General features: G+C 41.3%; 2 protein-coding genes across 42 annotated transcripts in view; one reads left to right on the top strand and one right to left on the bottom strand.

Moving 5' to 3' along the window:
- Window positions 1-9,219, top strand: part of PPFIBP2 (PPFIA binding protein 2) — a 193,839-nt gene extending 184,620 nt beyond the window's left edge. For 37 of the 38 annotated variants that reach the window (XM_065594922.1, XM_065594918.1, XM_065594908.1 and 34 more), the window contains 2 exons: window positions 1,566-1,631; window positions 2,338-9,219. In XM_065594922.1, the coding sequence (XP_065450994.1) occupies window positions 1,566-1,631; window positions 2,338-2,409 (138 nt within the window). In that variant the 3' untranslated portion in view covers window positions 2,410-9,219. The remainder of the gene's footprint in view (window positions 1-1,565; window positions 1,632-2,337) is intronic. The other variant, XM_065594912.1, reaches the window with a different exon arrangement.
- Window positions 7,881-24,324, bottom strand: LOC101932224 (NADH-cytochrome b5 reductase 2). Of its 4 annotated transcripts, none has more exons than XM_065594957.1 (9): window positions 24,271-24,324; window positions 23,303-23,449; window positions 21,922-21,994; window positions 20,628-20,734; window positions 18,080-18,209; window positions 14,719-14,802; window positions 13,856-13,941; window positions 12,844-12,943; window positions 7,881-11,644 (listed from the first exon to the last, which is right to left on the bottom strand). In XM_065594957.1, exons 1-9 carry the CDS (start codon window positions 24,307-24,309, stop codon window positions 11,472-11,474), a joined length of 939 nt encoding a protein of 312 aa, XP_065451029.1. In that variant the 5' UTR covers window positions 24,310-24,324; the 3' UTR covers window positions 7,881-11,471. The 4 variants fall into 4 exon arrangements, with proteins under 4 accessions (XP_065451029.1, XP_065451028.1, XP_008177135.4 ...); XM_065594956.1 differs by having other exon boundaries at window positions 24,199-24,282; XM_008178913.4 differs by lacking the exon at window positions 24,271-24,324 and adding an exon at window positions 23,903-24,266.
- Between the last annotated feature and the right edge of the window lie 1,052 nt (window positions 24,325-25,376).

Here is a 25,376-nt window from a genome sequence, read left to right as displayed (position 1 = left end):
AACCTCTATCCAGCCTCCTTCCTGCCAAAGTCTGTAAAGTACTGCAAACCCTGAAAAAGGGAGCTGTTGGAGCTTGTGTGAGCTTCTGTAGTGTACAAGAGCCAGACATGGGCACATCCTCTGCTGGTGTAAATTATCATAGCTCCAGTGACTTCCGTAGAACTATGACAATTTACACTAGCTCAGACTGTTCCAGAGAGAAGCCAGATTAAATCATTCTAAGTGAGAAACCAGATAAGAGAATGATCACAAAATTGATGACAATTCATTTTTCATTTGCATGGTTTACTACACCTAACGCATCATTTGTGCTCATCTGTAAAGTAACTCATTACCTAACCACTGTCTTTTCTTGTGCAAGTTTGCACTGTGTTATTTAGAGGACCCCGTTAACAAAAATGTTTTAGCATGTGCTTTAGCGATAAAAGGGTGATATATTTCATATATAGTGGCTCCTGTGTTAGTGTTTACAAAGTAAAATAGTATTGTTAATCTTATTTATGTTAAGGAAATAAGAGAGGACCAAATCCTAATAGAGTTGAACGCTGTCAGTACCTGTAGTGAATGTACTGTAGTTTGATGCTTTGACATGTTTACTGAAAGGAAGTGTCCAGTTACAAGGTAAAAGCAGCATCTAAGTAGTGCATAGTCTCCACTGATTCTGCTCTGAACAGGGGTGACTTTCGCCCACAGTAAATTAGTGTCTATATCTGATAAGAACCAATTGAAAAACTGAAAATAAGTAACTCCAATATTTTGTAAGCAACTGCTGCCCCTGCTCCCATAGAGTTCACTTTACTGAAGCAGTATGGATTTGATTTAACGTTAATATTCCACCATTCCTGACCCCATTTTAAATTACTAAATATAACTGTGCAACTGTTATACAAAATATTTTGTATGTTAAAAAAATTGATGACATTCCAGCTGAAAAAATGACCTGGAAGTGAACACAGTACATTCACATCTTTGTACAATGAAAAATTAATACTCTTAATGAACTACTACAGAACCCCCTTTACATTTTAGGCCACCGGATGTGCTGAAACAAATTATATCTCTTTTTAAAATCAGTAAGAGCATGAAGAGTACTTGTATTGCCTGTCTAGTAGGAATGTATCACATGCGTTATTGAATGCATCTTGAATGCTTTTGACTTCTGAAAAATATTACTGTAACACACAGCACTAAAATTCATGAGAGCAAACTGATAAATTCTTAAATTTGCTAGTGCGTGTAATATTTTTACTAAAGGATTAAGGAATGCCTTTTCTCATCAGAAATTTATCTTCCTATCATAACCTCATTTTCACTGCATTATGCTGGCATATGAGTATTTTTCCTCTTGTTTTCTGTGGTGTTATGTACAATATGTATATTTATTTCCATATAACTTTGAGAATGAATTGTTAGCACATTTCCAAGATTAGTAATTCATTATGTTGAGATTGTGTTTTTCTCAAGACAGAATCACCTCCAAAAGATGCATGCACTACATACATGCATGCTCTGGATAAAATTGTAGTTGCTGTCTGATTTGATATAGTTACTGACTGATTTTACAGATGGAACATTCAGAAGGAACAGTAATGCAAATAGGGGTGCTCTCTCAAGGCATAAGCAACCTCACGGTATGTACCAATTTATACTTGCTGTAAAGTCAAACTTATCCTGCTAGAATGCAGTGAAAGTTAAAGGACCCGCAATGCTCTAGAGTAAGTGTTCACGTTATAGACTCCTTATTTACAGCCTTCTTATATTTCCATACTTCAAAAATCTTTATTTTGAAATAAGTTGTCAGTCCTCTATTCATAGTGGATGGCCTAAATTGAACTTAAGTGGTGCATAGTCTCCACTGATTCTGCTCACCCTCTGAAAAGGGGTGACCTTTGCCCACAGTAAATTAGTGTCTATATCTGATAAAAACCAATTGAAAGTAAGTAACTCCAACATTTTGCAAGTAATTGCTGTCCCTGCTCCCTTAGAGTTCACTTGACTGAAGCAGTATGGATTTGATTCTGTATCCAATACATAGATCACATAATGTGTACAATTAATGGCTGCATTGGTGCAGCTGATTTATGGTCATGTAATGTGAAAGTATTTATTCACTATGTCACCCATCTGTGAGATTCATTGATGCTGATCATCCCACTGTGTTACATATAATCAGGTGACCTGTAATTCCTTAAATATTTATATAATCAAATCAGCTACATCAAGATGGTAAATTCCTGCTGTAATGAATCAGATCTAATTACAGTTGGATTGCTTTGCATTGCTATACACATCTAACTGAACATACTTCTGACTTGTCTTCATACGGTTTACTTTCAGGATATGCTAAGCCAAGATGAAATGCTGAATGACAGCAGATTTTTAACACCTACCTTTGAAGACTGGAGATGATGAACATGACCAAGAACATTGTTATACCTCACATGTATCCAGAGAGCTGGCTGATGAAAGCTGGGTGCTATATGCAGAAAATAGCTTAGGCGTTTCTGCCACTGAGAAGTGTAAAATATATATGAGGTTTATGCAGCAACACCTTACACGTAAAAATACCCCTGTGCTCTGTGTTAGGTATTTTTACATGGGCATTAAGAAAAGCTATGCAAAATTATTCCTCATCATCCAGAGAGGGTAAAATTGGAAAATGATTAAGACTAGTAAAAGATTTCTTTACAGATTTAGGATGACTTTGTACAGTGGATTTATGCACTGTTACCTGCTAAATTATCTGTTTTATAATTTTGTACTTTTATAATTAACTTGCAATGTAGCGATAACATAAGTAGAATATGCCTCTGTCACAGAATAAGGGTCCTCTTCATATTAAATGATAGTGGCGAGGATGATACTTTGACAATTCCAGTGACTTTCTATCATGCCATATGATTCATGGTGCAGCAGATGCTATCTTGGGATCTGACAGACACTGGTGCAGACAGTTGCTCAGTGAACCATTGCTGAAAAAGCTGGTCTGATTTAGAGATAGAATTGGCTTTAGGATTTTGAGACTCCCTAAAAAGAGGAAGAGACTTCATCCCTCATTCTTTCTTCCTTCCTCTGCACCTCTCCTTGTCTCTGCTTTCTCTATCCTGATTATATCATTGGGATGAAGAGAAAGGACAGATCACCTTTCCCCCTTCTTGAAGCCCTAGCAGGTGGGTGTGTTCTTAGACAGGCCAGCAGAGAGCATGCAGATCCTTACTCTGCTCTCTCTGCAATGAGAAATTTGCTCACAGCAGGAAATCCCACAATCCCATCTTCAGTTTGAGACTGCAAAGGAAACAGAGACCTAAAAGTTGGCTTTTCTTAGAAAATGACTAACACATGACTTCAAACAAGCACTTTGTGTGTTAGTGGTTGTGGAACAGGCAGAAAATTCATTTAACTTAAAATGCACATTTAAAATACCAAAATGGTGCATACCACCCTCGCTACAGATACCTCAAGGTGAGTGCAATAGAACTTTTAGCCCAGTACATGGTTTGCCTTATGACTGATGAAAGTTCCTTGTACAACTGGAACACTTCAGTAAGCGCCGCTGAATTTTGAGTCAAAATGACTAGAGCTACAAAGCACAGTTTAACATGTAGTGTGAAACTTAGCACAGATGGTTAGAAAACCATGAGGAAGTGATAAACTCCAACCCCTTTGCTCTAAGACTCTTTGCTTCCTGAATTGCATTCAGCATACTATAAGCAATGTAAATATATATAGATTCCACATACTGGCATGACTGAGATGTGGTTAGAAACAAGTTGTAATATTTGCATGTGAAAATTTTTTTTTTTTTAAAAAGACCGTTACTGCAGTTACACTTTTCCCTTAACTGTTCGCTCTTCATTCCAGCCTCCTATATGTGCTTATGTAGAGCACTATCCTAATGTAACTGTAGCAAACAACTCTAGCCAGTGTGACATTCAAAGGGTCGCTAGTTAGGAAATGCTAGGTAGTGCTGCTGCCATTAACTGGTGTTAGTATAGCTTATTGCGGAGTATAGATTGGCTACATCAGCTCTGCAGCTCCACAGATTTTAGTGGCATCGTGCTAGCATAGCTGAGAGAGAAACTTGAGCTACATATCTCAGGATGTGTTGCAATGAATCCAGAAGTGTTCTGCTCCAAAGGAAATTAAATGATGAAATACAACGAGAGATTGACTCTCCCTTGCATATGCATCTAAGGAAGGCAAATGATGAATGTTTTATCATCTCCAATAGGACATAAACGTAGTGGTGCAGTTCTTTTCTGGAGACCTGATTATCATCCAGGTATAGAATCACAAAAATATAGGACTGGAAAGACACTTGAGAGGTCATCTAGTCCAGTCCACTGTACTGGGGCAGGACTAAATACCATCCCTCACAGGTGTTTGTCGTCATTGGAGGTTTTTAAGAACAGCTTAGACAGATTCCACAACTTCCCCAGATACTTTGTTCCTATTCTTACACAACCTTACAATTAGGAAGTTTCTCATGTCTAACCTAAATCTCCTTTGTTTCAGTTAAGCCCATTGCTTCTCGACGTGTCCTCAGTGGTTAAGTTGAACAATTTAACAACTTTTTATGTATTTGAAGACTTATGTTCCTCATCAGTCTTCTCCTGGTTTTTTTTCAATCTTTCCTCTTAGGTCATGTTTCCTAGACCTTTAATTGCTTTTGTTGCTCTCCTCTGGACTTTCTCCAATCTTTCCTGGAGTGTAGTACCCTGTACCCAGAACTGGACACAATACTCCAGTGCTAAGTAGAGAAGAAGGAATTACTTCTCCTGTCTTGCTTATGAGACTCCAGCTAATACATCCCAGAATTGTTTGCTTTTTTTGAAACAGTATTATATTGTTGACCCACAGCTAGTGATCCACTATAAACCCCCAGATCCTTTTCTGCAGTAGTCCTTCGTAGCAAGTCCTTTTCCATTTTGTTTTTGTGCAACTGATTATTCCTGCCTAAGAGTAGTACTTTGCACTTATTACATTTCATCCTATTTCAAACCATTTCTTCAGGTTGTCAATATCATTTTGAATTCTAATCCTGTCCTCCAAACCTCAACCCCTCCCATCTTGGTATTGTCTCCTCAAACTGGAAGTTATACCTCCAGCTCCAGTGCAGACATACCAAACCAGTGAGGGCTGCCCCTGGAGCTGGAGGTACCTGGCAGTCCTGCTTGCTGCAAGTAAAAGCTAGATGTTATGCCTGCAAGGCCTCCTTCCATGTAATGCTGCCTAACAACCCTTCTACCTTAAGGTTTCTCTTCAGCTGTCAGCCAGATAGACTGACAGGGCTGTATGGGCCTCAACAGGGGTCCCCCAGGAGTGGGGCTACAGTGTTGACTCCCCACATACACATTCACTACCACAGTACCAGCAGGATATTTTGTACTGGGCAATTCCAAAAACAATCTTGACTAGGTGTTGAAACAGAGATTTTATTTTGGAATATATATAATGGGCTTGAATTAAACACTGTCTGAGGGTGGGTTACTGGTTATCTCTCATCCCTTGTGGTTGCAATGAGGTTTTATTTTATGTGTTATGATGCTAGACCATGTTCGGAAATATTTCTCAAGGGTATGTCAATGCCAGACATGCCTCTTTCAAAGAGCTTAAAGTCTGGCTGTTTTCACTTAAGTGCTATTCAGAATGAGTAAGGGGTGGCCCTTATTCAATAAGACTAGTTAAAGAGCAAGATATTACTCAGAGTAAAGATGGCCTAATCTAGCCCTTACTGCACAAGCTTCAGAGTGTGACCCAAGTGGGGAAGTGAGACTTGAACTGTGGTCATAGAACTGACTTCTCCTAAAGACTAGTTAACAAGTTTGTGTATAAATCTCTATAATGCTAGAAATTAACAGCTAATTTCCACTATGCCCATTGTGCAAAATAAGCTTTAATGTATGGAGACAGCAGAACTGTTTGATAAGTGAATAGGACTTTTGAAAATCCCAACCTCTAACAGAGATCAGAGTTAGATTTTTAAGTAACACTTTTGATAATTCTCCCTGTTTGTTTGAATACAGGGTTATTTTAGTGTACTCTGTGCACCTTAGATTAATCTGCCAGTGAATGTGTAATTAAATTTATTTGTTTTGTATGAATGTTGACTCAATGTACACTGACAGAGCAGAGAAGGGTAGTTTTGCACCCTGAGATGTTTCAAGCAGGCCATACTGTAAGTATTATTATTTTTAAAAATCCAGTTCCAGTGTGTTGGTTTGTGGACTTAAGTGTTCTGTTAACTTATATTTGAATACTAGAGTATCTTATTTGATATACAAACGCTGACCTTTGGGGCATCAGACTGTAATGAATAAATGCTGTATGTTTGTCTATATTCCAGGTTGACTCTGTGTAGTACGTTTTAGATATGCCTGGGCAGCTGGTCTTCGGGGAATTTTAAAGTTTATTCATTCACCCCCATTTGCTCTTCAACAGTTCAAGACAGGGTACTCTCATTAAGTACAGGGTACTTGTACCATGCCCAGAGTACTGGGTAGGGATTTTATATAAAATACATCTCCACCCAGAGAGGCAATGTGGCTAGAATACTGATGAAGTCAGAATACCTGGGTTCTATTCCCATTTCTGCCAGTGACTTGCTGAATGCTTGGGTATTTCTATTAACCTCTGAGTGTTTGTTTCTATTCTATTGTATCTATTCAATGAGCATACTCACTTTGAGAAAAAGTCTATGGCTGGAAAAATGCTCCATAACAGCTAAGCGTCATACATAAGTGTAAAAATCTATTTAGTCAATTCTTTTGCATTTCATAAAGGTTATAAATTTCACCCTCAAAATGAGTGAGAATTCTTTAAGTGTTATAAAGCTAAATGATGATAATACAACAATTTTAAAATGTTAATAAGTAATTGCTATCATAATGAGTAAATATGCAGTGTTCTATTTCTTAGTGTTTTTTTCTAAAAATAAACAGATGTAGAATGGACAAGAGGGGGAAATTGACAGGTTCAAAAGACACTTAAGAGAAGACACACCAAGAGCTTCTCTTTGCAAGTAAATCTCCTCTAGGACAGAATCCTAGCCTCAGAAAAGTCTATTGAAGTTTTGCCATGGACATCAGTGGGGCCAGGATTTCATCTCTGCAGTCCAGCTTGCAGCCAGGGAATGAGGGAAGCCATGGTGCAGGCTGGTGAACAGTGCACCAGTTAAAGCCAGCTATATGTTTGCCACTTCCCAGGGAAGATGATGATTCTGAGCTGCACAGCCTAGCCGAGAGGCTCTCAACCTTTCCAGACTACTGTACCCCTTTTGGGAGTCTGATTTGTCTTATGTTCCCCCAAGCGACACCTCATTTAAAAATTGCTACTTACAGACCTAAAAATACAAAAGTGGCATAGCACGCTATTACTGAAACAATTATAAAATAAATAAAGTTGGAATATAAATATTGTACTTACACTTCAGGGTATAGTATATAGAGCAGTATCAACAAGTCATTGACTCTGAAATTTCAGTTTGTAGTGACTTTGCTAGTGCTTTTCACATAGCCTGAACTAAAATATTTAGATGAGTTGCTATACCTGTTGGAAGACCTCTGTGTACCCCCAGCAGTATGCATACCCCAGCTTGAAAACAACTGGCCCAGATAACAGCGAAGGAGCATTGGCCCAGGCTGTCTGGAATCCATAACAACACACATTCTTGAAAATAATTTGGCAAAAACATAAGCAAAGAAAACTTTACAAAGGGCCCTGACTATGACTCTCCAAAATGAAATGGTATTAAAAGGGCTCAGTCCTCAGTGGCACTGGGATCATCGCAACTTTTAAGACAGCTGGCCTACAAGCCTGAAGCATTTTGATCTGTTTGCTATGACTATTATTGGGATAGTGGACTGAGTAGACTTAATCAGTGCGGTAATAAAGAGCAAATTTTATTGGTCTCAAACATCTGATTAAAAACATTAAGTGCTACTAGGTAAATGCAACTTTCCAGTCAGACAGAATAAAAACAGGATCCCTGCCCCACACTTTCTAAGCTTAAGGCACAAGACCGTACAAACCAGCCCTGAGATGGTGAATGCACAATCACAAACTGAAAAGTGTTTGTGAAGAGATATATAGTAAAAACAATGAAGATTAAGGGTCCATAGAATGAGTCATGTATCTTGTGTGTGGAAGGACCAGGGCTCTCTGTGAGCTGAGGGCTGAAAACATTTTCTTTTGGGGGAGGCAAACTTCTGAAACTGCTCACAGCACATGTACTTCATGGAGAGAACAGTATTTCATAAGTACTGCAACAATGCTCTGGACCTGGATTGGTGGGGCCTGCGCTTCCAGGTGGATTCAGTAGCCTCAGAAGCTCACTAAGGCCCTCAATATGACCTCCCTTTCTCAGTACAGGGACAAAGGTCACAGCTTATTGAGCTACTTTCATCACAGGCCAGTATGGGAGGTGGGAAGATGGAATACCCACAGTCTCTCTTGCTCCTTAGAGCTCAGTAGGCGCAGTTTGGCCTCCTGCCTGGACCAAAGTCTGCTTCCCCTCTCAAGGGGATCGCTGTAGAGCATGGGGGGGAAGGGAGGGAACCCAGGCCCACCCTCTACTCCAGGTTCCAGCCAGGAACCCTAATGGTAGCAGCTGTTGACAGCTTTCCCTTCACCACTGACACTGCTTTGATTCCTGGGGCCACTTCCCCATGGTCCCCGTTTCCTAGCTTCACCCTTACCTCAGGCTTCAGCAATTCCTCCCCTCCAGCTCCTTTCACCTGGGCTTCTCCCAAGAGAGCTGGAAAGGAGAGCTTTTAAAGCAGTATGAGTGGGACCTTAATTGGTTCCAGCTGTCTCCATTAGCCTAATGGCCTTAACTGACCCTTTGCCAGTTAATTGAGGTCAGGTGCTGGCATTAGCTTAACGACCTTAAGTGGTTGAAGTGGCATCAGGTGTCCTGATTGGCCTAGAGTAGCCTTTGTTTGGCTATCCAGGGAACAGAGACCTGCTCATTTTGAGGCTGAGATACCTGCCTTCCACTACTCTTATATCCCTTCTGGTCTGAGTCAGTCACAGTACATATAACAACAGTAGATGCTTATATTGAAGTTCAGTCCAATGTAAGGCAGCAATGCAGTTTTCAGTGACTGTCAATCAATTCCTCTTTGTAGAGCAGAAATCTAAGTACTGGCAAACAGGAGGGATAGCTCAGTGGTTTGAGCATTGGCCTGTTAAACCCACGGTTGTGAGTTCAATCCTTGAGGGGGGCAAAAATCTGTCTGGGGATTGGTCCTGCTTTGAGCAGCGGGTTGGACTAGATGATCTCCTGAGGTCCCTTCCAACCCTGACATTCTATGATAAGCTGAATTTTTTTAGTAAAAAAGGGAAGCATCAGAGACAGGGGTCGGCTTATGAACAGGTATAGATAGGGAGAGGTGGGGACACAGCCCCTCCCCCAACAGAGGGAGCAAGGAGAGGCAGGAGAGCCAGAAGGGAAGAGGGGAGGCCAGAGTCTCTCCCCCCAGCCTCCGAAGCAGCTAAAGCTCCAGGGCTGGCAGGCTGCGGCCTCACCACCCGGCCCCGCCTGCTGGCGCACGCTACAGCCAGGCCAGAGACATCCTCCCTGGCCCGCTCCAGCTAAGGTGGGATGGGGATGTCATGTGGGGGGTAGTCACAGGAGTTACTCCCCTGACCCCCAGCTTCTCCCCCCTAAAAAATTTCCCCACCAGTTGCTGTCCTGGCCTGTCAGGGTAAGCAGCTGGCATGTCGGGACACTTTGTTTACTTAGGTTTACCTCCGTGCCTGCGGACGCTCGAGTTTAACAAACCGTCTCTGCCTACCAGCGGCATATTCTGATGGCCCGGGAGCCAAAGTTTGCCAACCCCTGAATTATAGGGTCAGCTTATGAATGGGTCATAAAAATTTTCCATTTTTACTTATCCATGTTGGGAGGGGGGGTCAGCTTATAAATAAACCAGCTTATGATAGAGTATATATACCTGAATAACATTCAATGACTCAGCATGAAGGTTAACATTGAATCCCCAAAATTAAATTTTAGATAAAATTTCACTCTAAAATGAAGATTTTAACAAAACAGTATGAGCAGTCATGAGAATTTCTTCATGCACTTTCACTGTCCCTGAGCTACTGCAATTTCTTCCCAGACTAGATTTCTTAATCTACTTTGCTGTTTTATGGCAGCACACTCCTAAGAAATACGTAACTCCTCACTTAACGTCCTCCTGCTTAATGTTGTTTCGAAGTTTTGTCGCTGCTCCATTAGGGAACATGCTCGTTTAAAGTTGTGCAATGCTTCCTTATAATGTCATTTGGGTGCCTGCTCTGTCCATTGCTTGTAGGATTCTATGGAAGAGCAAAGACTTTACAAGGAAGCATAGTACAAGTTCCTCTTCTCCACCTCCTCTCCCTCCCAGCGCTTCCTACTTAGGACTTTCTGAGAGGGAGTGAAGAAGGGCCGTGTCTCCACTTCTCCCCCTCCCTCCAAGAAAGTCCTAAGCACGGCCAAACAGCTGTTTGGCAGCAGGGAAGTGCTGGGAGGGAGGGGGAGGAGTGGGGACATGGCATGCTCCGGGGAGGAGGTGGAGTGGGGATGGAAGAGGCAGGCCTGGCGCATCCCCCGGCAAAGTCGGCGCCTGTTCTTCTGGGGGGAAGCTGCCGCTGCGCAAGGTGCTTCTGAGCATCCTTGCCTGCCTCATTGTCTGCACAGGGCTGTGCCTGTGTGGGGTAAGCCAGGGGCACCTTCCACCCACAGTATACTGTACAGTATATAATGCCTTTTGTCTGCCCCAAAAAATTTCCTTAGAACATAACCCCCCACATTTACATTAAATCTTATGGGAAAATTGGATTTGTTTAACATTTCACTTAAAGTTGGATTTTTCAGGAACATAACTACAATGTTAAGTGAGGAGTTACTGTATTCTTTATCCCCTCTTTCATACAGGAAAGAAATGAATTTATTCACATTTTAATGAATGGATTACATGTAGAGTCTTGTCACACAAACCTTACGTAAGTTAGGAAATAGGTTCAGAATTTAAGACAATTGTAGGCTACTGAATGTCAGTGCTATACCCAAGTATATAATTAATAAAACAAACTGATTTCTCCCCCCCCCCCCCCCCCGTATCGTTGGATACAAATTTTATCTCATAGCAAAAAAAGGGCAGAACATTTCAGGGCAACTTAATGTCGGGTAGCTAGAATCATTTGGCCTTTAACTTTGTATATTAACACCCTCTCCATATTATAGTTAGCCAGATATGCATCTCCATGTCTTATTGCTTAATAGAAGATATTTAAAGACTATTACTTAAGCTCTCAGTATTAAAAACATTCAAGGTAACAGAGGCAGAACAAAACTACTCAGCTGTTCAATAAAACCCTTAATTATGACTATGAAAATTGCAATCAACTTACATTGTTCTAAAAGTGCTGTAGCAAATGGATTATTTCTGCATGTGAATGAGATGTACTGCATTGCATCAGTGTTAATAAGCGAATGTGTTATCTTTGGGATAACCAAGTTTTTCCAGATTGGGCTGACACGCAAACTGAATCATAGGTGGAGGCCCACACATCAGAATAAGAGTCTCTCTGCCTGGAGGAGGGAGGTATGCTTTAATCATGTCTGCAGTAATGAAGCCAGAGCTATACTTCCAATCTGAAACAAACAAGGAATACCATTAGTACCTTACAACAATTCAAACATATATTCACACTAAAGGTCCCCATCCTGCCCCTCAACATGACACCAACCACACACACTGACAAATATCCCTATAGAATCAGCATTAATACCACATTACTGTAAGCAGGCACTTGACAAGGGTAGGATCAAAACCCTGGACGACATCCACCCCTTGTTAAGTACAGCCTTGTCTAGCAGCAGCAAGTAGGGTACGCAATAAGCTGCAGTGAAAAGCAGGCTGCTTCGCACTGCAGCATGTACCTACTCATGGCAGTGAAAGGCTCTAGCAGAAGGGAAGCAGCGGGGAAAGGCTCCACAAGTGAGAAGCTGCCATTCTCCCTGCTGCCTCTCCCCTGCCCTGGGGAAAAGCTCCGGCAGTGGGACACTGCCATGAGAGGCACTGCTTGGGCATGTAAAAAGCCATGTAGGGGATATACCCTAAGGTTCTGGCATGTCTTTACTCGCTTAAGTAGTGCTTCACCATCTACCCATGCTGCTTTAAGTGTAGACACAGCCTAGGTCTGACTGCATTGAAGTCAAATATTTAAAATCAACATAACTGTGATCACTTACACCAGCCATTAATTTGGCTCACTGTTTTGTGAGCTAGATACAGTAGAGTTCAAGCTCTAGCTTTTTGTTTTCCCTCCCAATACAGTACTACATAGAAATCCACAAATGATTCTTTGTCTTTGTATTGTGCAGTTGCACCCTATTTAAAACTGACCTACTGTAAGCAGCACTTGTACGTTTGCCTGTTGTGCCCATAGCAAGTACTAAGCAGAGACGATGCCAAGGTAACATGATTCTGCTGACGAAATGAGGAGGGAGGGACACAGACTAGACAAAGCAGCAGAGTTGTGTATTTTGCTGAGAAGTCCAAGAAAGTGACACTTTACCCTACTAGTACAATGATAAACATTTCATTTCACTATCCAAAGCTCCACAGGTAATGGTTGCACCATTCAATGGAAGTTAATTATTAGTTCCTGTTTTCTAAGGTTTACAGAACAGCTCCCTGCTTTGGTAAGGTTGTCAGATACTAGTAAGTTTGCTAGGAGTGCTCAGATACCATAGGAATGGATGGCTGGATATTGTAGCAATATTAGTAGGAAGAAAAACTTGTGGATACAGAAAAGAGGACAGAAGAAAATCAAAAACCAGTAACTTACCGTGAGGAGGTCTGTCCAATGTATACCGCACTTTAAATTGATCAGGGTGATTCTTGGCTACCTCTTCTAGCTCTGCTCTCAGTAATATGTCTTTTTCAGTCTGTTTAAAAAAAAAGGGGGGGGGGGATTGTTTGTCACCAGACCATATCAGTGCACACGGTAACATGGACTAACATGGCACTTACTTTATTTTCAGCAGGAAGGAATCAGAGTTTTCCTCATTTATCAAGTCAGTAGACAAACTGAATTTTTCTTAAGCATATGGTAGTTTATAATTTTCTTCACTGTAAATCCAGATTAAATCTGATTTATTTTTACTATTAAACAGCAACCTAGCTGATACGAGTGTTAAATAGTTAAACAGCCAAATGCCAGGAAATTCAGAATCAAGATTAAAACTCTTTAATCCATTTGCACAGATTAGTCTTGGTCTCCCCACCAGTGGGTTTTTTCGCATATTACGAACATGGCAGTGCCTAGGTGTAACAGTGAGAGTTAAGAACAGGGAGTGAAATCCTGACATCCCTGAAATCAATGGAGCCAGGATTTCACCCACAAACTTCAGTTCAGGAGTTCGGGGCTTCTGGCAGTTTTACATGCAGAAACTCTTTGTACATTGTACTAATATGATTTCTTAGGGATATTTTTTTCCTTTTTGTTGGTTTAAGAACAAAAGAAACCGAACTCAGGACAGTGTATGAGAGCAGATGCAATAAACCGTAATGTCTCCTGTAACTTTTTATATAGATTGTTTTTAAATAAACCATGGCAAATCACATAGCAGCCTTGATAATCAAAGGGAGTTCTGCATGTGAAATATATGGACTAGGACCACATGCTTTAACGTAACTGTGTGGCACATATGCATAATACAGATCAAGAAAAAAATCTTGTGATTCAGGGAAGTAATTTTTCAGAATTAAATATCACAACAGTATCACCAGTTCAAAATCCTCCTAATAGTGTCCCTGGGGTAAAAAAAGAGGGCAAACAAGTGACACAACATACTTACCTGATTAGCAAAAAGGAGGTAACACTTTGTATTATCATTAGGATCCTTTGTGATGTGACGGATCAGCTGCAACATCGGAGTTATTCCTATTCAAAACAAAAGACAATTATAGATGAGCTTTTCCTTTTAGCTCACACGAAGGCTGCATTATCAGGCAGTATGGCAAGCAGATTTCAGTGGAAGTTTTGTCTGCATGAAGCCACAAGATCAGGCCCATAATATCCCAATTTCTGATCCATGTCAGGTGTAAAGTTTCTTCTTTTTACTCAAAAAAGCCACAAAGTAACACTTTACCTAGTGCTTCACTAACATTAAATAATAAACACTCTGGTAGGATAGATAAAGTAAATATTATAACCTCATTGTACAGAGGCTGAGTCAGACTCAGAGAGGTTAAGTGACTTGCCCAAGATCACATGATAAATCAGTTTAAGAACCAGGACAGAACTCATGTGAGCTCAGACCAGATCTCTCTTTCTCTGTATTGTTATGATTATTAATACTGTGGCAATATCCCACATCTGCTATCAGAATCAGGAGCCTATTGTCCAGGGACCGTAAAAACAGGAGAAAACAGTCCCTGCCCTGAATATTAGTATAAAGAGGAAATCCACAATGTTCAGTACATAAATACATAGATGAACACTTTAAAATAATATGTTCATTTTAATCAAATGGAATGTTAAAATATTACATCCACGTATCAAAGAAAGCACTGTTAGGCAACAGATTCAATTGATAATGGAGAGAGAACTTTTAGTCATAAAATAAATTAAACAGAAAATGTCTCAATAATCATCACAACCCTCTAAACCTCTATTTGCTCTCTCACGAGGTTCCTACCCTCAGCATAACAGTTTCACCTGTTCCTCCAGCTATCATCCCAAGATGCTTTACAAACTTTCTGTGTGCTTCAGACTTCTTGTCAGGCTTGATAGCAAAGTTACCTGGAAGAAAAATTCAAAACTTACAGGTAATTGAATAAAGTATAATAGAACAAACTTATAAATTAAACAGTAATAAGTCACCAGGACCCCAGATGGCATTCAACCAAGAGTTCTAAGGGAACTCAAATATGAAACTGCGGAACTACTAACTGTGGTATGTACCCGATCACTTAAATCAGTTTCTGTACCAAATGCCTCGTGGATAGCTAATGTGACACCAATTTTTTTAAAAAGGCTCTGGGGGCAATCATGACAATTACAGGCCAGTAAGCCTAAGTTCAGTACCTGGCAAATTGATTGAAACTGTAGCAAAGAACAGAATTATCAGAAACACAGATGAACACAGTATGTTGGGGAAGAGTCAACACAACTTTTGTAAAGAGAAATCATTCCTCACAAGTCTATCAAAATTCTTTGAGAGGATCAACAAACATGAGAAGAAGGTTGATCCAGTGGATATAGTGTACTTAGACTTTCAGAAAATCCGCACCAAAGTCTCTTAAGCAAAGTAAGCAGTCATGGGATAAAAGAAAGACAAAAGACAGAAAACAAAGGGGGAATAAATGGTTAGTTTTCAGAATGGAGAAAGGTAAATAATGGTGTCCCCCAGGGATACATTTGGGGACCAGTCCTATTCAATATATTCATAAATGATTTGGACAAAGGGGTAAACAGCAAGGTGGCAAAATTTGCTGACAATACAAAATTACTCAAGATAGTGAAGTCTAAAGCAGACTGCAAAAAGTTAAAAAGGGATCTCACAAAACTGGGTGACTGGGCAACAAAATGGCAGATGAAATTCAATGTTGATAAATGAAAAGTAATGCACATGGGAAAACATAATCCCAACTCAACATACAAAATGATGGGATCTAAATTAGCTGTTGCTATTGTGGATAGTTCTCTGAAAATGCTCAATGTGCAACAGCAGTGAAAAAAGTGAACAATGTTAGGAACCATTAGAAAAGGGACAGATAAGACAGAACATATAATACCACTATATAAATCCATGATATGCCCACACCTTGAATCCTGCTTGCAGTTCTGGTCACCCCATCTCAAAAAAATAGAATTGGAAAAGGTATAGAGAAAGGCAACAAAAATGATTAAGGGTATATGACAGCTTCCATATGAGGATAGATTAAAAAGATTGGGACTTTTAAGCTTGGAAAGGAGACAACTAAGGGGGGATATGATGAACAATATGGAGAAAGAGAATAAGGAAGTATTATTTATTCCTTCACGTGACACAGGAACCAAGGGTCACCCAATGAAATTAATAGGCAGCAGGTTTAAAACAAACATAAGGAAGTACTTCTTCACTCAACACACAGTCAACCTGTAGAACTCATTGCCAGGGGACAGGCAAAGGTGAAGGCCAAAACTATAATGGAGCTCAAAAAAGAATAAGGTGAGTTCATGGAGAATAGGTCCACCAATGGCTATTAACAACGATTGTCAGGGATACAACTCCATGCTCTGGGTATCCCTAGCCTTTGACTGCCAGAAGCTGCGAGTGGACAACATGGGGATGGATCACTCTGATTGCCTGCTCTATTCAGTCCCTCTGAAGTACTTAGCATTGGCCACTGGCAGAAGAAAGGATACTGGGCTAGATGGACCTTTGGTCTGACCCAGTATGGCTGTTTTTGTCCTTATGTTCTTAAGGGATACAACTGCTGTGGAAGTCCAATTGTTGGAGTTGGCAACCTGATACACAGGGACAGATCTTCAGATCTGGCCAAGCTGTGCTCAGCTCAGGCCAAGGTGGAAATGGTAAAAGTGGCTTTATGCCCCCTTTGTAGTCTCCAATCTCACTGCTGGACAAGGACTAGTTTAGCCACAAGCATAATTTAGAATAGCCTTGAGGCTCCTCTGAACAACTGCACCTAGATGCACCAAAAGGTCATCCTGCAGCTGTGGATTGCTGGAGCACAGTGGCCACACACCCTACACGGAGAGCTGGGAATAGCAGCAACTGTCACCCAGGGATTTCCCCTGAGGAAATCCTCAGGAGGCTAATTAAGTCATCTTTATGATCCCTTTGCAGCATGGGAGAAAAGCTGAGGATCTGGCCTTTTATAACGTTAGTGTTCAACAGACTTGCACTAAAACATTAACAGATCAAGAGCTTTGAGCCATAAGACCCTGCAACGAATACAGCAATTAAATATATTAGTGTTCTGCACACTCAGATCAGGCCCTTTTTATTATAGTAATTTATTCATCTCTAGATACCTATATAGCTAACAAGAATCCAATTAAACCCTTGGCATTGACCTAAAGGCCATGTGACCTTGACCCCTAGTATCCAGGGATCAAAAAAAGCTACATAACTTCTTTTGTACACCAGTGGATACCGCTGCTTTGGGGTAATCAAAAAATAAGACACAGCTTGTAACTCAATTCAGATGCCACATATCTCCAAGAGTCAAACAGAAAGCCTCATGATGAACACTTTACAAATGCACACTCTGATAATCATTTAACAGATTTGTAACCAATGCTGCAGAGTTGCTGTTGTCTATAGCAATCAAAGTGCAACAGAAACGTGTGTGGATTTGTAATTTATGTGGCTCATTGAGTCCATCCAAAAAATAAGACTCATTTGTACTTTATTCCTAATAAAGGGCCTGATCCTGAGAAGTGCCAAGCACCTAGAGCTGCCACTGAAATATATGGAAGTTTTAGGTGTACAGTCCCAGTCAATCAAGATCAGGGCAAAATCCCTTATACTCTTTTACAACCATCTTATGTGAGAGTCCCTCAACACATGAGTCCCTCTCACTCCGAAAGATCCTTATCCAAGACAAGCTTGTTTTAAAACAGGGCAAGCTGGCTTGCCGCCAGGGAGGTACAGAGCAGGAAGGATGTGCTTCCCAGAGGAGCACTTTAAGATTTGCAGCCTGAGCATCTGGCACAAAGATTAAAAAACTCTCAACTACTTCAAATACATTTTTCTCAGTGATACGAAACAATATGAATGTATCAATAGAGAAGAGTGGATTTAATTACCCTTGACACGAGGGCAAGTGTTTGAACAGTCGCAGTCATCCCATTCCCAGACAAGTACAAAGCTCTCATTCCCCCACATGGTCACACTACAACAGGCGCTAGTCAAGAACACTGGGCGAGAACTCCCAGAGGAGAACTTTGGGGCTCTTCTTGCCATTTCATTTCAAAAGAAAGCAGTGTCCCAATCTGGAAAGCCCTCAAGATTTAAATTGCTTTTGAAAATAACTAGATTCCCCCTCCCTCCATTTTAACATCACAATACCTGTCCCCTTGTATACAAGGAGCCCGTTTGGCCCTCTGAAGTCAATGGTATCCCCAACAGTCATGCTGTTTAAGTACTGGGACATCTTCCCGCCTTCAGGGAATTTGGGATTGACATTTTTGTAGTAGACCTGAAAAAACACAACAATTGTTAGTGTTTCACCATTTAGCTATCAGATGGCAATAGTGTGTTCTCAAAAACATCTTGCATAATACACTGGACACCTGAAATGAGACCCAGAAAATCTCTTGTTCTCAGTATTCATTTGTGCACTGTAACTGGAAACCACCACAGTGCAATAAGCAAAATGCTGCTTCATGCAGCTGCTGCTGTTCCATCCATAACAGGCAGTGTAGCTAATGGGAATGTCCATGTGGACTCTAATCACTGCATCTATATCCCTCTACCTCTGCAACACCAGTCTCAAGTCACCTCCATCACTACTCTCCCTCCAGAAAATGGCAGGAGCTCCTTTTTTACGTCACAGCGTTCAAAAGGGCTCCACCATAAAGTCCAGCGATTAATATTGCCTTAAATATTGCCTTTCACCTTCAAAACACTTTACAAATGTTAAACCACTAACAAATTCTCACAACACGAGGAATCAGAACAAGAGCGAAACCCAGAAACAAAGGAGCAAACAGAAGGAGAAAGTGGATTGCCCAAAGGCAGACAGAGTCAGCATTAGCATGGGGATTAGAAAAACTCAGGAGTCCAGGGACCAAACCACAGTGCACTCTACAATCCACACTAGCTTGAAAGGTTCCAGGAAAGGATCCTATGAATACTCCTACTCAAAATCTTCCAGGATTCTAACATTGAATCAGAAAATGCAACATTCTTTCATGACACTGCACCATTTATGCAAAGATCTGCAAGTCCATTTTTCAATTATGCAAGCATCACAAAGGAAATAAAGGAGAAAACAATCTAAGATTGCTGCATTACCATAGATGGTTTGGGGAATGTGCAAGACAGATTCGTAAAGAGTGTGTTATAGAAGTGCAGGCTGTAACATACTTCTCCACAATGTAAGAGCAAAGCAAGGCTATCTACTTCTCTACCCATCCTGTCTAACAACAATCAATTCCAGCACATTTTTAAAGCTGAACTCTGTACAAGAATCTCACTGTGGAAAACGAGGGCCTCGTGCTCATGCCAGGAGTAGATGCCGACTAGCTTTTCTTCTTCCACTCCTGCTGCACCTAGAATCCTCTCAAGGGCTTCCTCTCTCCTTCTTCATTACATTCAGGCTCCTCATTCATTCTCATGGCCCTGCACATCATTTCCCCAGCCTCCATCTCTGCTCTCATTTCATTTCATAACCTTCTGCACCTGTCTCCTCCCCATCCTAGCTTCAAACCTTATTTTATTCTACTCTCTGCACAGCCCACAGTTTCAGCAACCAAATGCTCCCTCTCCTCCTCCAAATGTCTCCTTTAAACCCACCTCTTTTTGAAGCCTTCCCATGATAAACAGAGATGGGCTGAAGACAGTTTTCCTATCCCATGAAATTTTTTTTAATTTCCAAAGTTTTCCAGTTCCGAGATTAGGTCCCCAGCCTTAAAGCATCTGATCTGTGGCCCCACATTGATTATCCATCTGAGCTTTTGGAGAAGGCAACCTTCGCCGGATTCTGATTTCACACGGATTTTACACTAGTGTAACTACTGACTTTAATTTATCCCAGTGTGAGAGCTCAACCAGGCCTTTTGTCTTTCTATGCATTTTGTAGAGCACTCTGCACTTATGGCATTCTCCAAATAATAATCTTATTAGAACAACTTCCAATCTTAGAGAGGTGTGGTGGAATTTCTCTAGTGAAGCTGAAGTTAGCAAGCACCTTGTCACTTATTTTCTACTTACATGTAAACTCTATCAATGGCAGCAGCATAGTTTTAGGAAGAACAGTCCTTAGTTAATCATTGCTGAAGAAGTAGCAGGGAAGAGCTCCTGACTCCATTTTATTGGATACTGTGCCGAAATAGTGACTATTGTTTTCTTCTCGCTCTCAGAGTTGTGATGGCAGATTTACTAGCGAGATTTATATCATTTAAAGGACATTGTGGAATAAGCTGGTGTTTCAAATTCCTAACAGCCAGGTGTCACATCATAAAAACTGCTATCACAATTGGCAGCCTTGTATCAATCATCCTCTCATCCCTAAAGAATGAGGCACCAAAAAGACATCCCTCTCAAAGGACAGGCATTGGTAGGGAGCTGTAGGGAGAAATATACAGTGTCCCCCGCTGTACCTATTCAACAGATAAATAGGCTTCACTCTCAATGTCTAATACCCAGCACCTTCCAGGCTCACTAAATACACTTTAAAATAAATACTAACCTGGAGGACTTTTGCCATCAAATCACCGTATTTTAAGAAAGGTCAAATTTTGGGCATAAACTACAGTGTTTGACAGCATCACTTTAAATGTCACTGAAATCCAATCCTCTCCTTCCTAAGGCAAGCATTGCCTTCTACACTTGGATAGTGAACATGTCCAGTTAGATTAAATTATTTGTCTACATTAAGGCAGCTAATATTTACCTTTATAATTAAGTCAACATAACCTTTTACTTCATCACTGGAAACTGGAGTGTAGGCCCGGATGACAAGATTACCATTGATTTTGGAAGAGAGGTAAACATGCTGGCCTAGGGAGAAAGAGTTACAATCTAATTATCACTTTCAGGACTGGGGAAGAGAAAATAAAAAGAATGGAGTGGGAAATAAGGAATCTAAATATATACAATAACTCCAATAAAAACATTAGAAGCTAACCACGATAGGCAAATCCTGTTGGCATACAGAAGTTATGTCTCATCTACTCATACAACCCTAGAAACATTCTTCACTACATTTAAGTCTAATCAAATAAATGCTATTGTTGAGAATTTAGTCTATATCCTTCAATATGTATATTTACAAAATCCATGGTTATCATAACACCATCAGAAGTATGCAATACATACATACATACACACACACACCATATGTTATGATGGATAAATTTATGCAATCGCATAAATTCCTTTTACAACCATGAAATAAATTGCTGAACTATGTCATGTGGGCTATTTTGTCCATCTGTTTTGTACACCTTGACATTACCAGTACACAGACCCTAACCCATTTCTTCCAGGGCCACCTCAGATATTGAAAAAACACTTTGCCCATTGTGGCTCTTCCCAATTCATGCCAATAAAGCAATACCATGTATAAATCTACAATTCTAGATCCCTATTATTGAAAAACTAATATAGATAATAGTCACTATTTCTACTGGACAGAAGATTTTTGCTTTGTTGCAGTTTAGACAGTAGAGGGGATACAATTTTATCAAACTATTCCTAGTGTCACATCTCCTTTTCTCTGGTCTAGTGGCTGGGCCCATGGTTAGAACAAGATGCTGCAGACTCTACCCATGTGTCTTCACATATAACCTACAGGTATAGGAGAAAGTCCTACAAATGTATATTTGTGAAGGGGCTCGGTTTAATACATGAGTCACCCTATATTTGGGATGTATGAAAAAATGAAAGAACAGTAATTTGGTTTTTGCTGCTGCTCCCAGCCTAACAGATATCCACATGGCCTCCGTTCCTTTTCCTGTTTGCCAGTACTAATCTATGGTTCTTGTAGCATGGTATTATACAAGAGAGAGAGCTTGTCCAACAATGCAGTACCATGGCTGCCTCTAGATGGAGTTTTTAATACCTCACCTTCCTGAGCCCCAAATTCACAACGCTTAAAAACAAAAACAAAAACAAAAAAAACACCTCAGGGCAAAATCCTAAATTTACAAATAAAAATCATCCCAGGAAAGAATTTCAGTATTTACCTATAGGTAGCCCTAATATATGATCCGGCGACGGAAGCCCAAACCTGAATTTCTTGGTATCGTGGCTGATCTCCTGACGGAAAGCAAAGAGATGGAGAATAAACAACATGGTATTAACAAGACAGTACAGTATCCCTCTGAATTTGGAAAACAGCACAATATTCTTTGGTGAAACTACTGTTCATTACAATGCAAGCCAAAATCCAAGCAGCAAAACGGAAACAGTTTTGACAGGGAAGTCTAACAGTTCATCTTTTTCTAAGCCTGGTTATGAAGGGCCAAATCTTGAAGTCCTCTCCCCTCCCCCGAAGCCAACAGGAAGGCAATTTTTCCTGATTAAGGACATTGTGACAACTGCAGTCTTACAACAAAAATCTTTAGATTTTCTCTAATCAACATGCATGCTCATTGTACCTCTGACGTTTCCTGATCTATGACAGAACTGGCATGCCTTCCTTAATGTAAATGTGTAACTCCTACTTCCCACCAATGCAAATTCTAAGTGTATTTAAAGAAAGATATGCCTCTGGATTAAGAACTGTGCATCCAAAGAAACAAATCCAATTACTTATTCTTTTGAAGGGGTAATTAAAGTAAACGCTAATTTTTGCATTATGTTTTAGGAACCAAATTTATGCAACATCTAGAAAAATATTCCAAGACATTTCCAGTAGCAACTATGAATATGAGATGTTCCCCAAATACTTTAAATACTTAATGACAGAGAATCCTGTCTTAAGTAAACCCACTCAAGGAACAGGGAAGATACAAGATCCGGATGCCATATAAAATGTTTATTACCAAGGGTGATGATAAAATTGTATTGGAACACTCATGGAGATACTTTAAAGGGGTTGTTTAATACTAAAAAATAATCTTTTTTACTTTCTATCCAAGGACCTCAAAACATTTTACAAACATTAAGTATAGACGTGCCTTTAAACCACAACACTCACAATTGGAAATCCCAAAGTTCAGGGATGTTCATATCAGAGTTCTGAGCTAGCCCATTATTACCACAGAAACTCTTTGGATCCAAGTTCAAATTTTAAAACCTCCACTCCCAATTTCAGAGATGAGGGGATCTGTGTTTGAGTCCATCTCTAATTATGCAAACTTCACAACACTCCTGTGAGATAACTTAGCATTATGGGTCTTCATTTTGCAGATATGGACACAGACAAAACAAAGATTCATTGAACTGCTCAAGATCACACGGTGAACCAGTGTCAGAGCCAGGGAAAGAGCACAGATCTAACTCCAGTCTGGTTGTGGTCATTAGACCATGTTTCCTCCCTTAGAAAGTGTAGGCTGCACAATCTAAGTGATCTTCACAGAGCAGTTTGGCAGGATTCTGAACAAACCAAATGGCTTTGGTCACCTCTTTCTTTATCAATGGCAATGGATACTTAGTGTGTGGATCCTGTAATGTAATGGGATCACTCTTCCTCTGGGATCTCCTAGCCTTGAAAACTAACAGCAAGGCTGTCGCGGCAATGACAACCACAGCAATCAGCAAGGCCAGGTCCTAAAAAAACGAAAACAGATTGTAAATGACATCAGAGGCAGCCTTCGCTCAGTCATTGTTTTAGTGCATCAAATGCTCCAGCCTCGAAGGGACACAGAGAAAGTGGCCCTGGGCACGTTAATATTATGGCCACATCATTCGGACGGACGGGGTGGCGGTGGGCAGCTCCCGGGGAGGCGAGGCTGTGAGGAGGATCTGGGGCTTCGGAAATGTTGAGAACCTGCGGGTGCCGGACAAGAGACAAACACACAAACTGAGCATCCCCCTCACAGCCCCAGCCTCCATTACTGCCCCCACCCCCACGCTCCTTTGCGCTAACGCGGCTCCCCCCGCTGACCGGCGCTCCCAGGAGTTTCTCAAACAGCCCCAGCCCGGGGGCAGGCTGCAGAGGGGTGGGAGCAGGTGCCACAGAGCGCAGCCTGCACTGCACGCCGGGCACAGCGCCCCTCGTACCGCGCTCGGCTCCATGACTGCGGCAGGCAGCGCTCCCGACCCCAGCGCTGCCTCACTGTCCCGAGTCCACTCCCGCTCCGTCCGGTGCAACCTCCGAGTCCTCTTCCCTGCACACTCTGCCCAGCCCGTGCAAACTCCTCCCGAATCCCGCCCTGAACACACACCCATCAGTGCAACCCGCTCCAGCCCTGCTCACTCTCTCCAGCCCGTGCAAACTCCTCCTGAATCCCGCCCTGAACACACACCCCCTAACAGTGCAACCCCCTCCCGCCCTGCACAGTCTGCCCAGCTCCCACCTCTCCCCCGTATACTGTCCAGCCCGTGCAAACCCCTCCTGCCCTGCAAGCTCCCCCCACCCCCATACACACACTTTGCCCCATGCAAGCCTCTCCTATGTACACGCCCATTGCTCCCTCACGCCACTGGAAAACCCCGCCCACACGTTTCAACACCTCCCGACCCTTGGTCCCTGCAATCCTTTCCCCCTCTCCCTGCTTCAGCACTGTGCTAGCAGCTAGACTATATAGGTCATTTCCATCAATGTAGTTGATACTATCTATGGGGTTATGCTGGCACAGCAATGGTACCGTAGCTATGCCAATATAGTCCCCACAGTTTAGACATGACCTAAAATAGCGCGTGCACACACGTTATACTAAAGAGTGAGAAAGGAAAATAATGCATAACTCTGGGAGAAGAGAAAAAGATGCCAGCAATAATTTTCCACTGTCAGGTTATGGACAGTGGTACAATAAGGTTGCAAGATATAAAACCTCAGTACCATATTAAACCTGTCCTAGACGGTGTTCTGCAAACACTTGGAAGGTGGTAAGGTGATAGGGAACAGCCAGCATGGATTTGTGAAGAACAAATCATGTCAAACCAATCTGATAGCTTTCTTTGATAGGATAACGAGCCTTGTGGATAAGGGTGAGGCTGTGGATGTGGTATACCTAGACTTTAGTAAGGCATTTGATACAGTCTCACATGATATTCTTATCGATAAACTAGGCAAATACAATTTAGATGGGGCTACTATAAGGTGGGTGCATAACTGGCTGGATAACCGTACTCAGAGAGTTGTTATTAATGGTTCCCAATCCTGCTGGAAAGGCATAACGAGTGGGGTACCGCAGGGGTCTGTTTTGGGACCGGCGCTGTTCAATATCTTCATCAACGACTTAGATATTGGCATAGAAAGTACGCTTATTAAGTACGCAGATGATACCAAACTGGGAGGGATTGCAACTGCTTTGGAGGACAGGGTCATAATTCAAAATGATCTGGACAAATTGGAGAAATGGGCTGAGGTAAACAGGATGAAGTTTAACAAAGACAAATGCAAAGTGCTCCATTTAGGAAGGAAAAATCAGTTTCACACATACAGAATGGGAAGAGACTGTCTAGGAAGGAGTACGGCAGAAAGGGATCTAGGGGTGGTAGTGGACCACAAGCTAAATATGAGTCAACAGTG

The sequence above is a fragment of the Chrysemys picta genome, chromosome 4 (genome assembly GCF_011386835.1).
Source record: "Chrysemys picta bellii isolate R12L10 chromosome 4, ASM1138683v2, whole genome shotgun sequence".
In the NCBI taxonomy this organism is placed as follows: Eukaryota; Metazoa; Chordata; order Testudines; family Emydidae; genus Chrysemys; species Chrysemys picta.
This window is presented reverse-complemented; position numbering and strand designations above follow the sequence as displayed.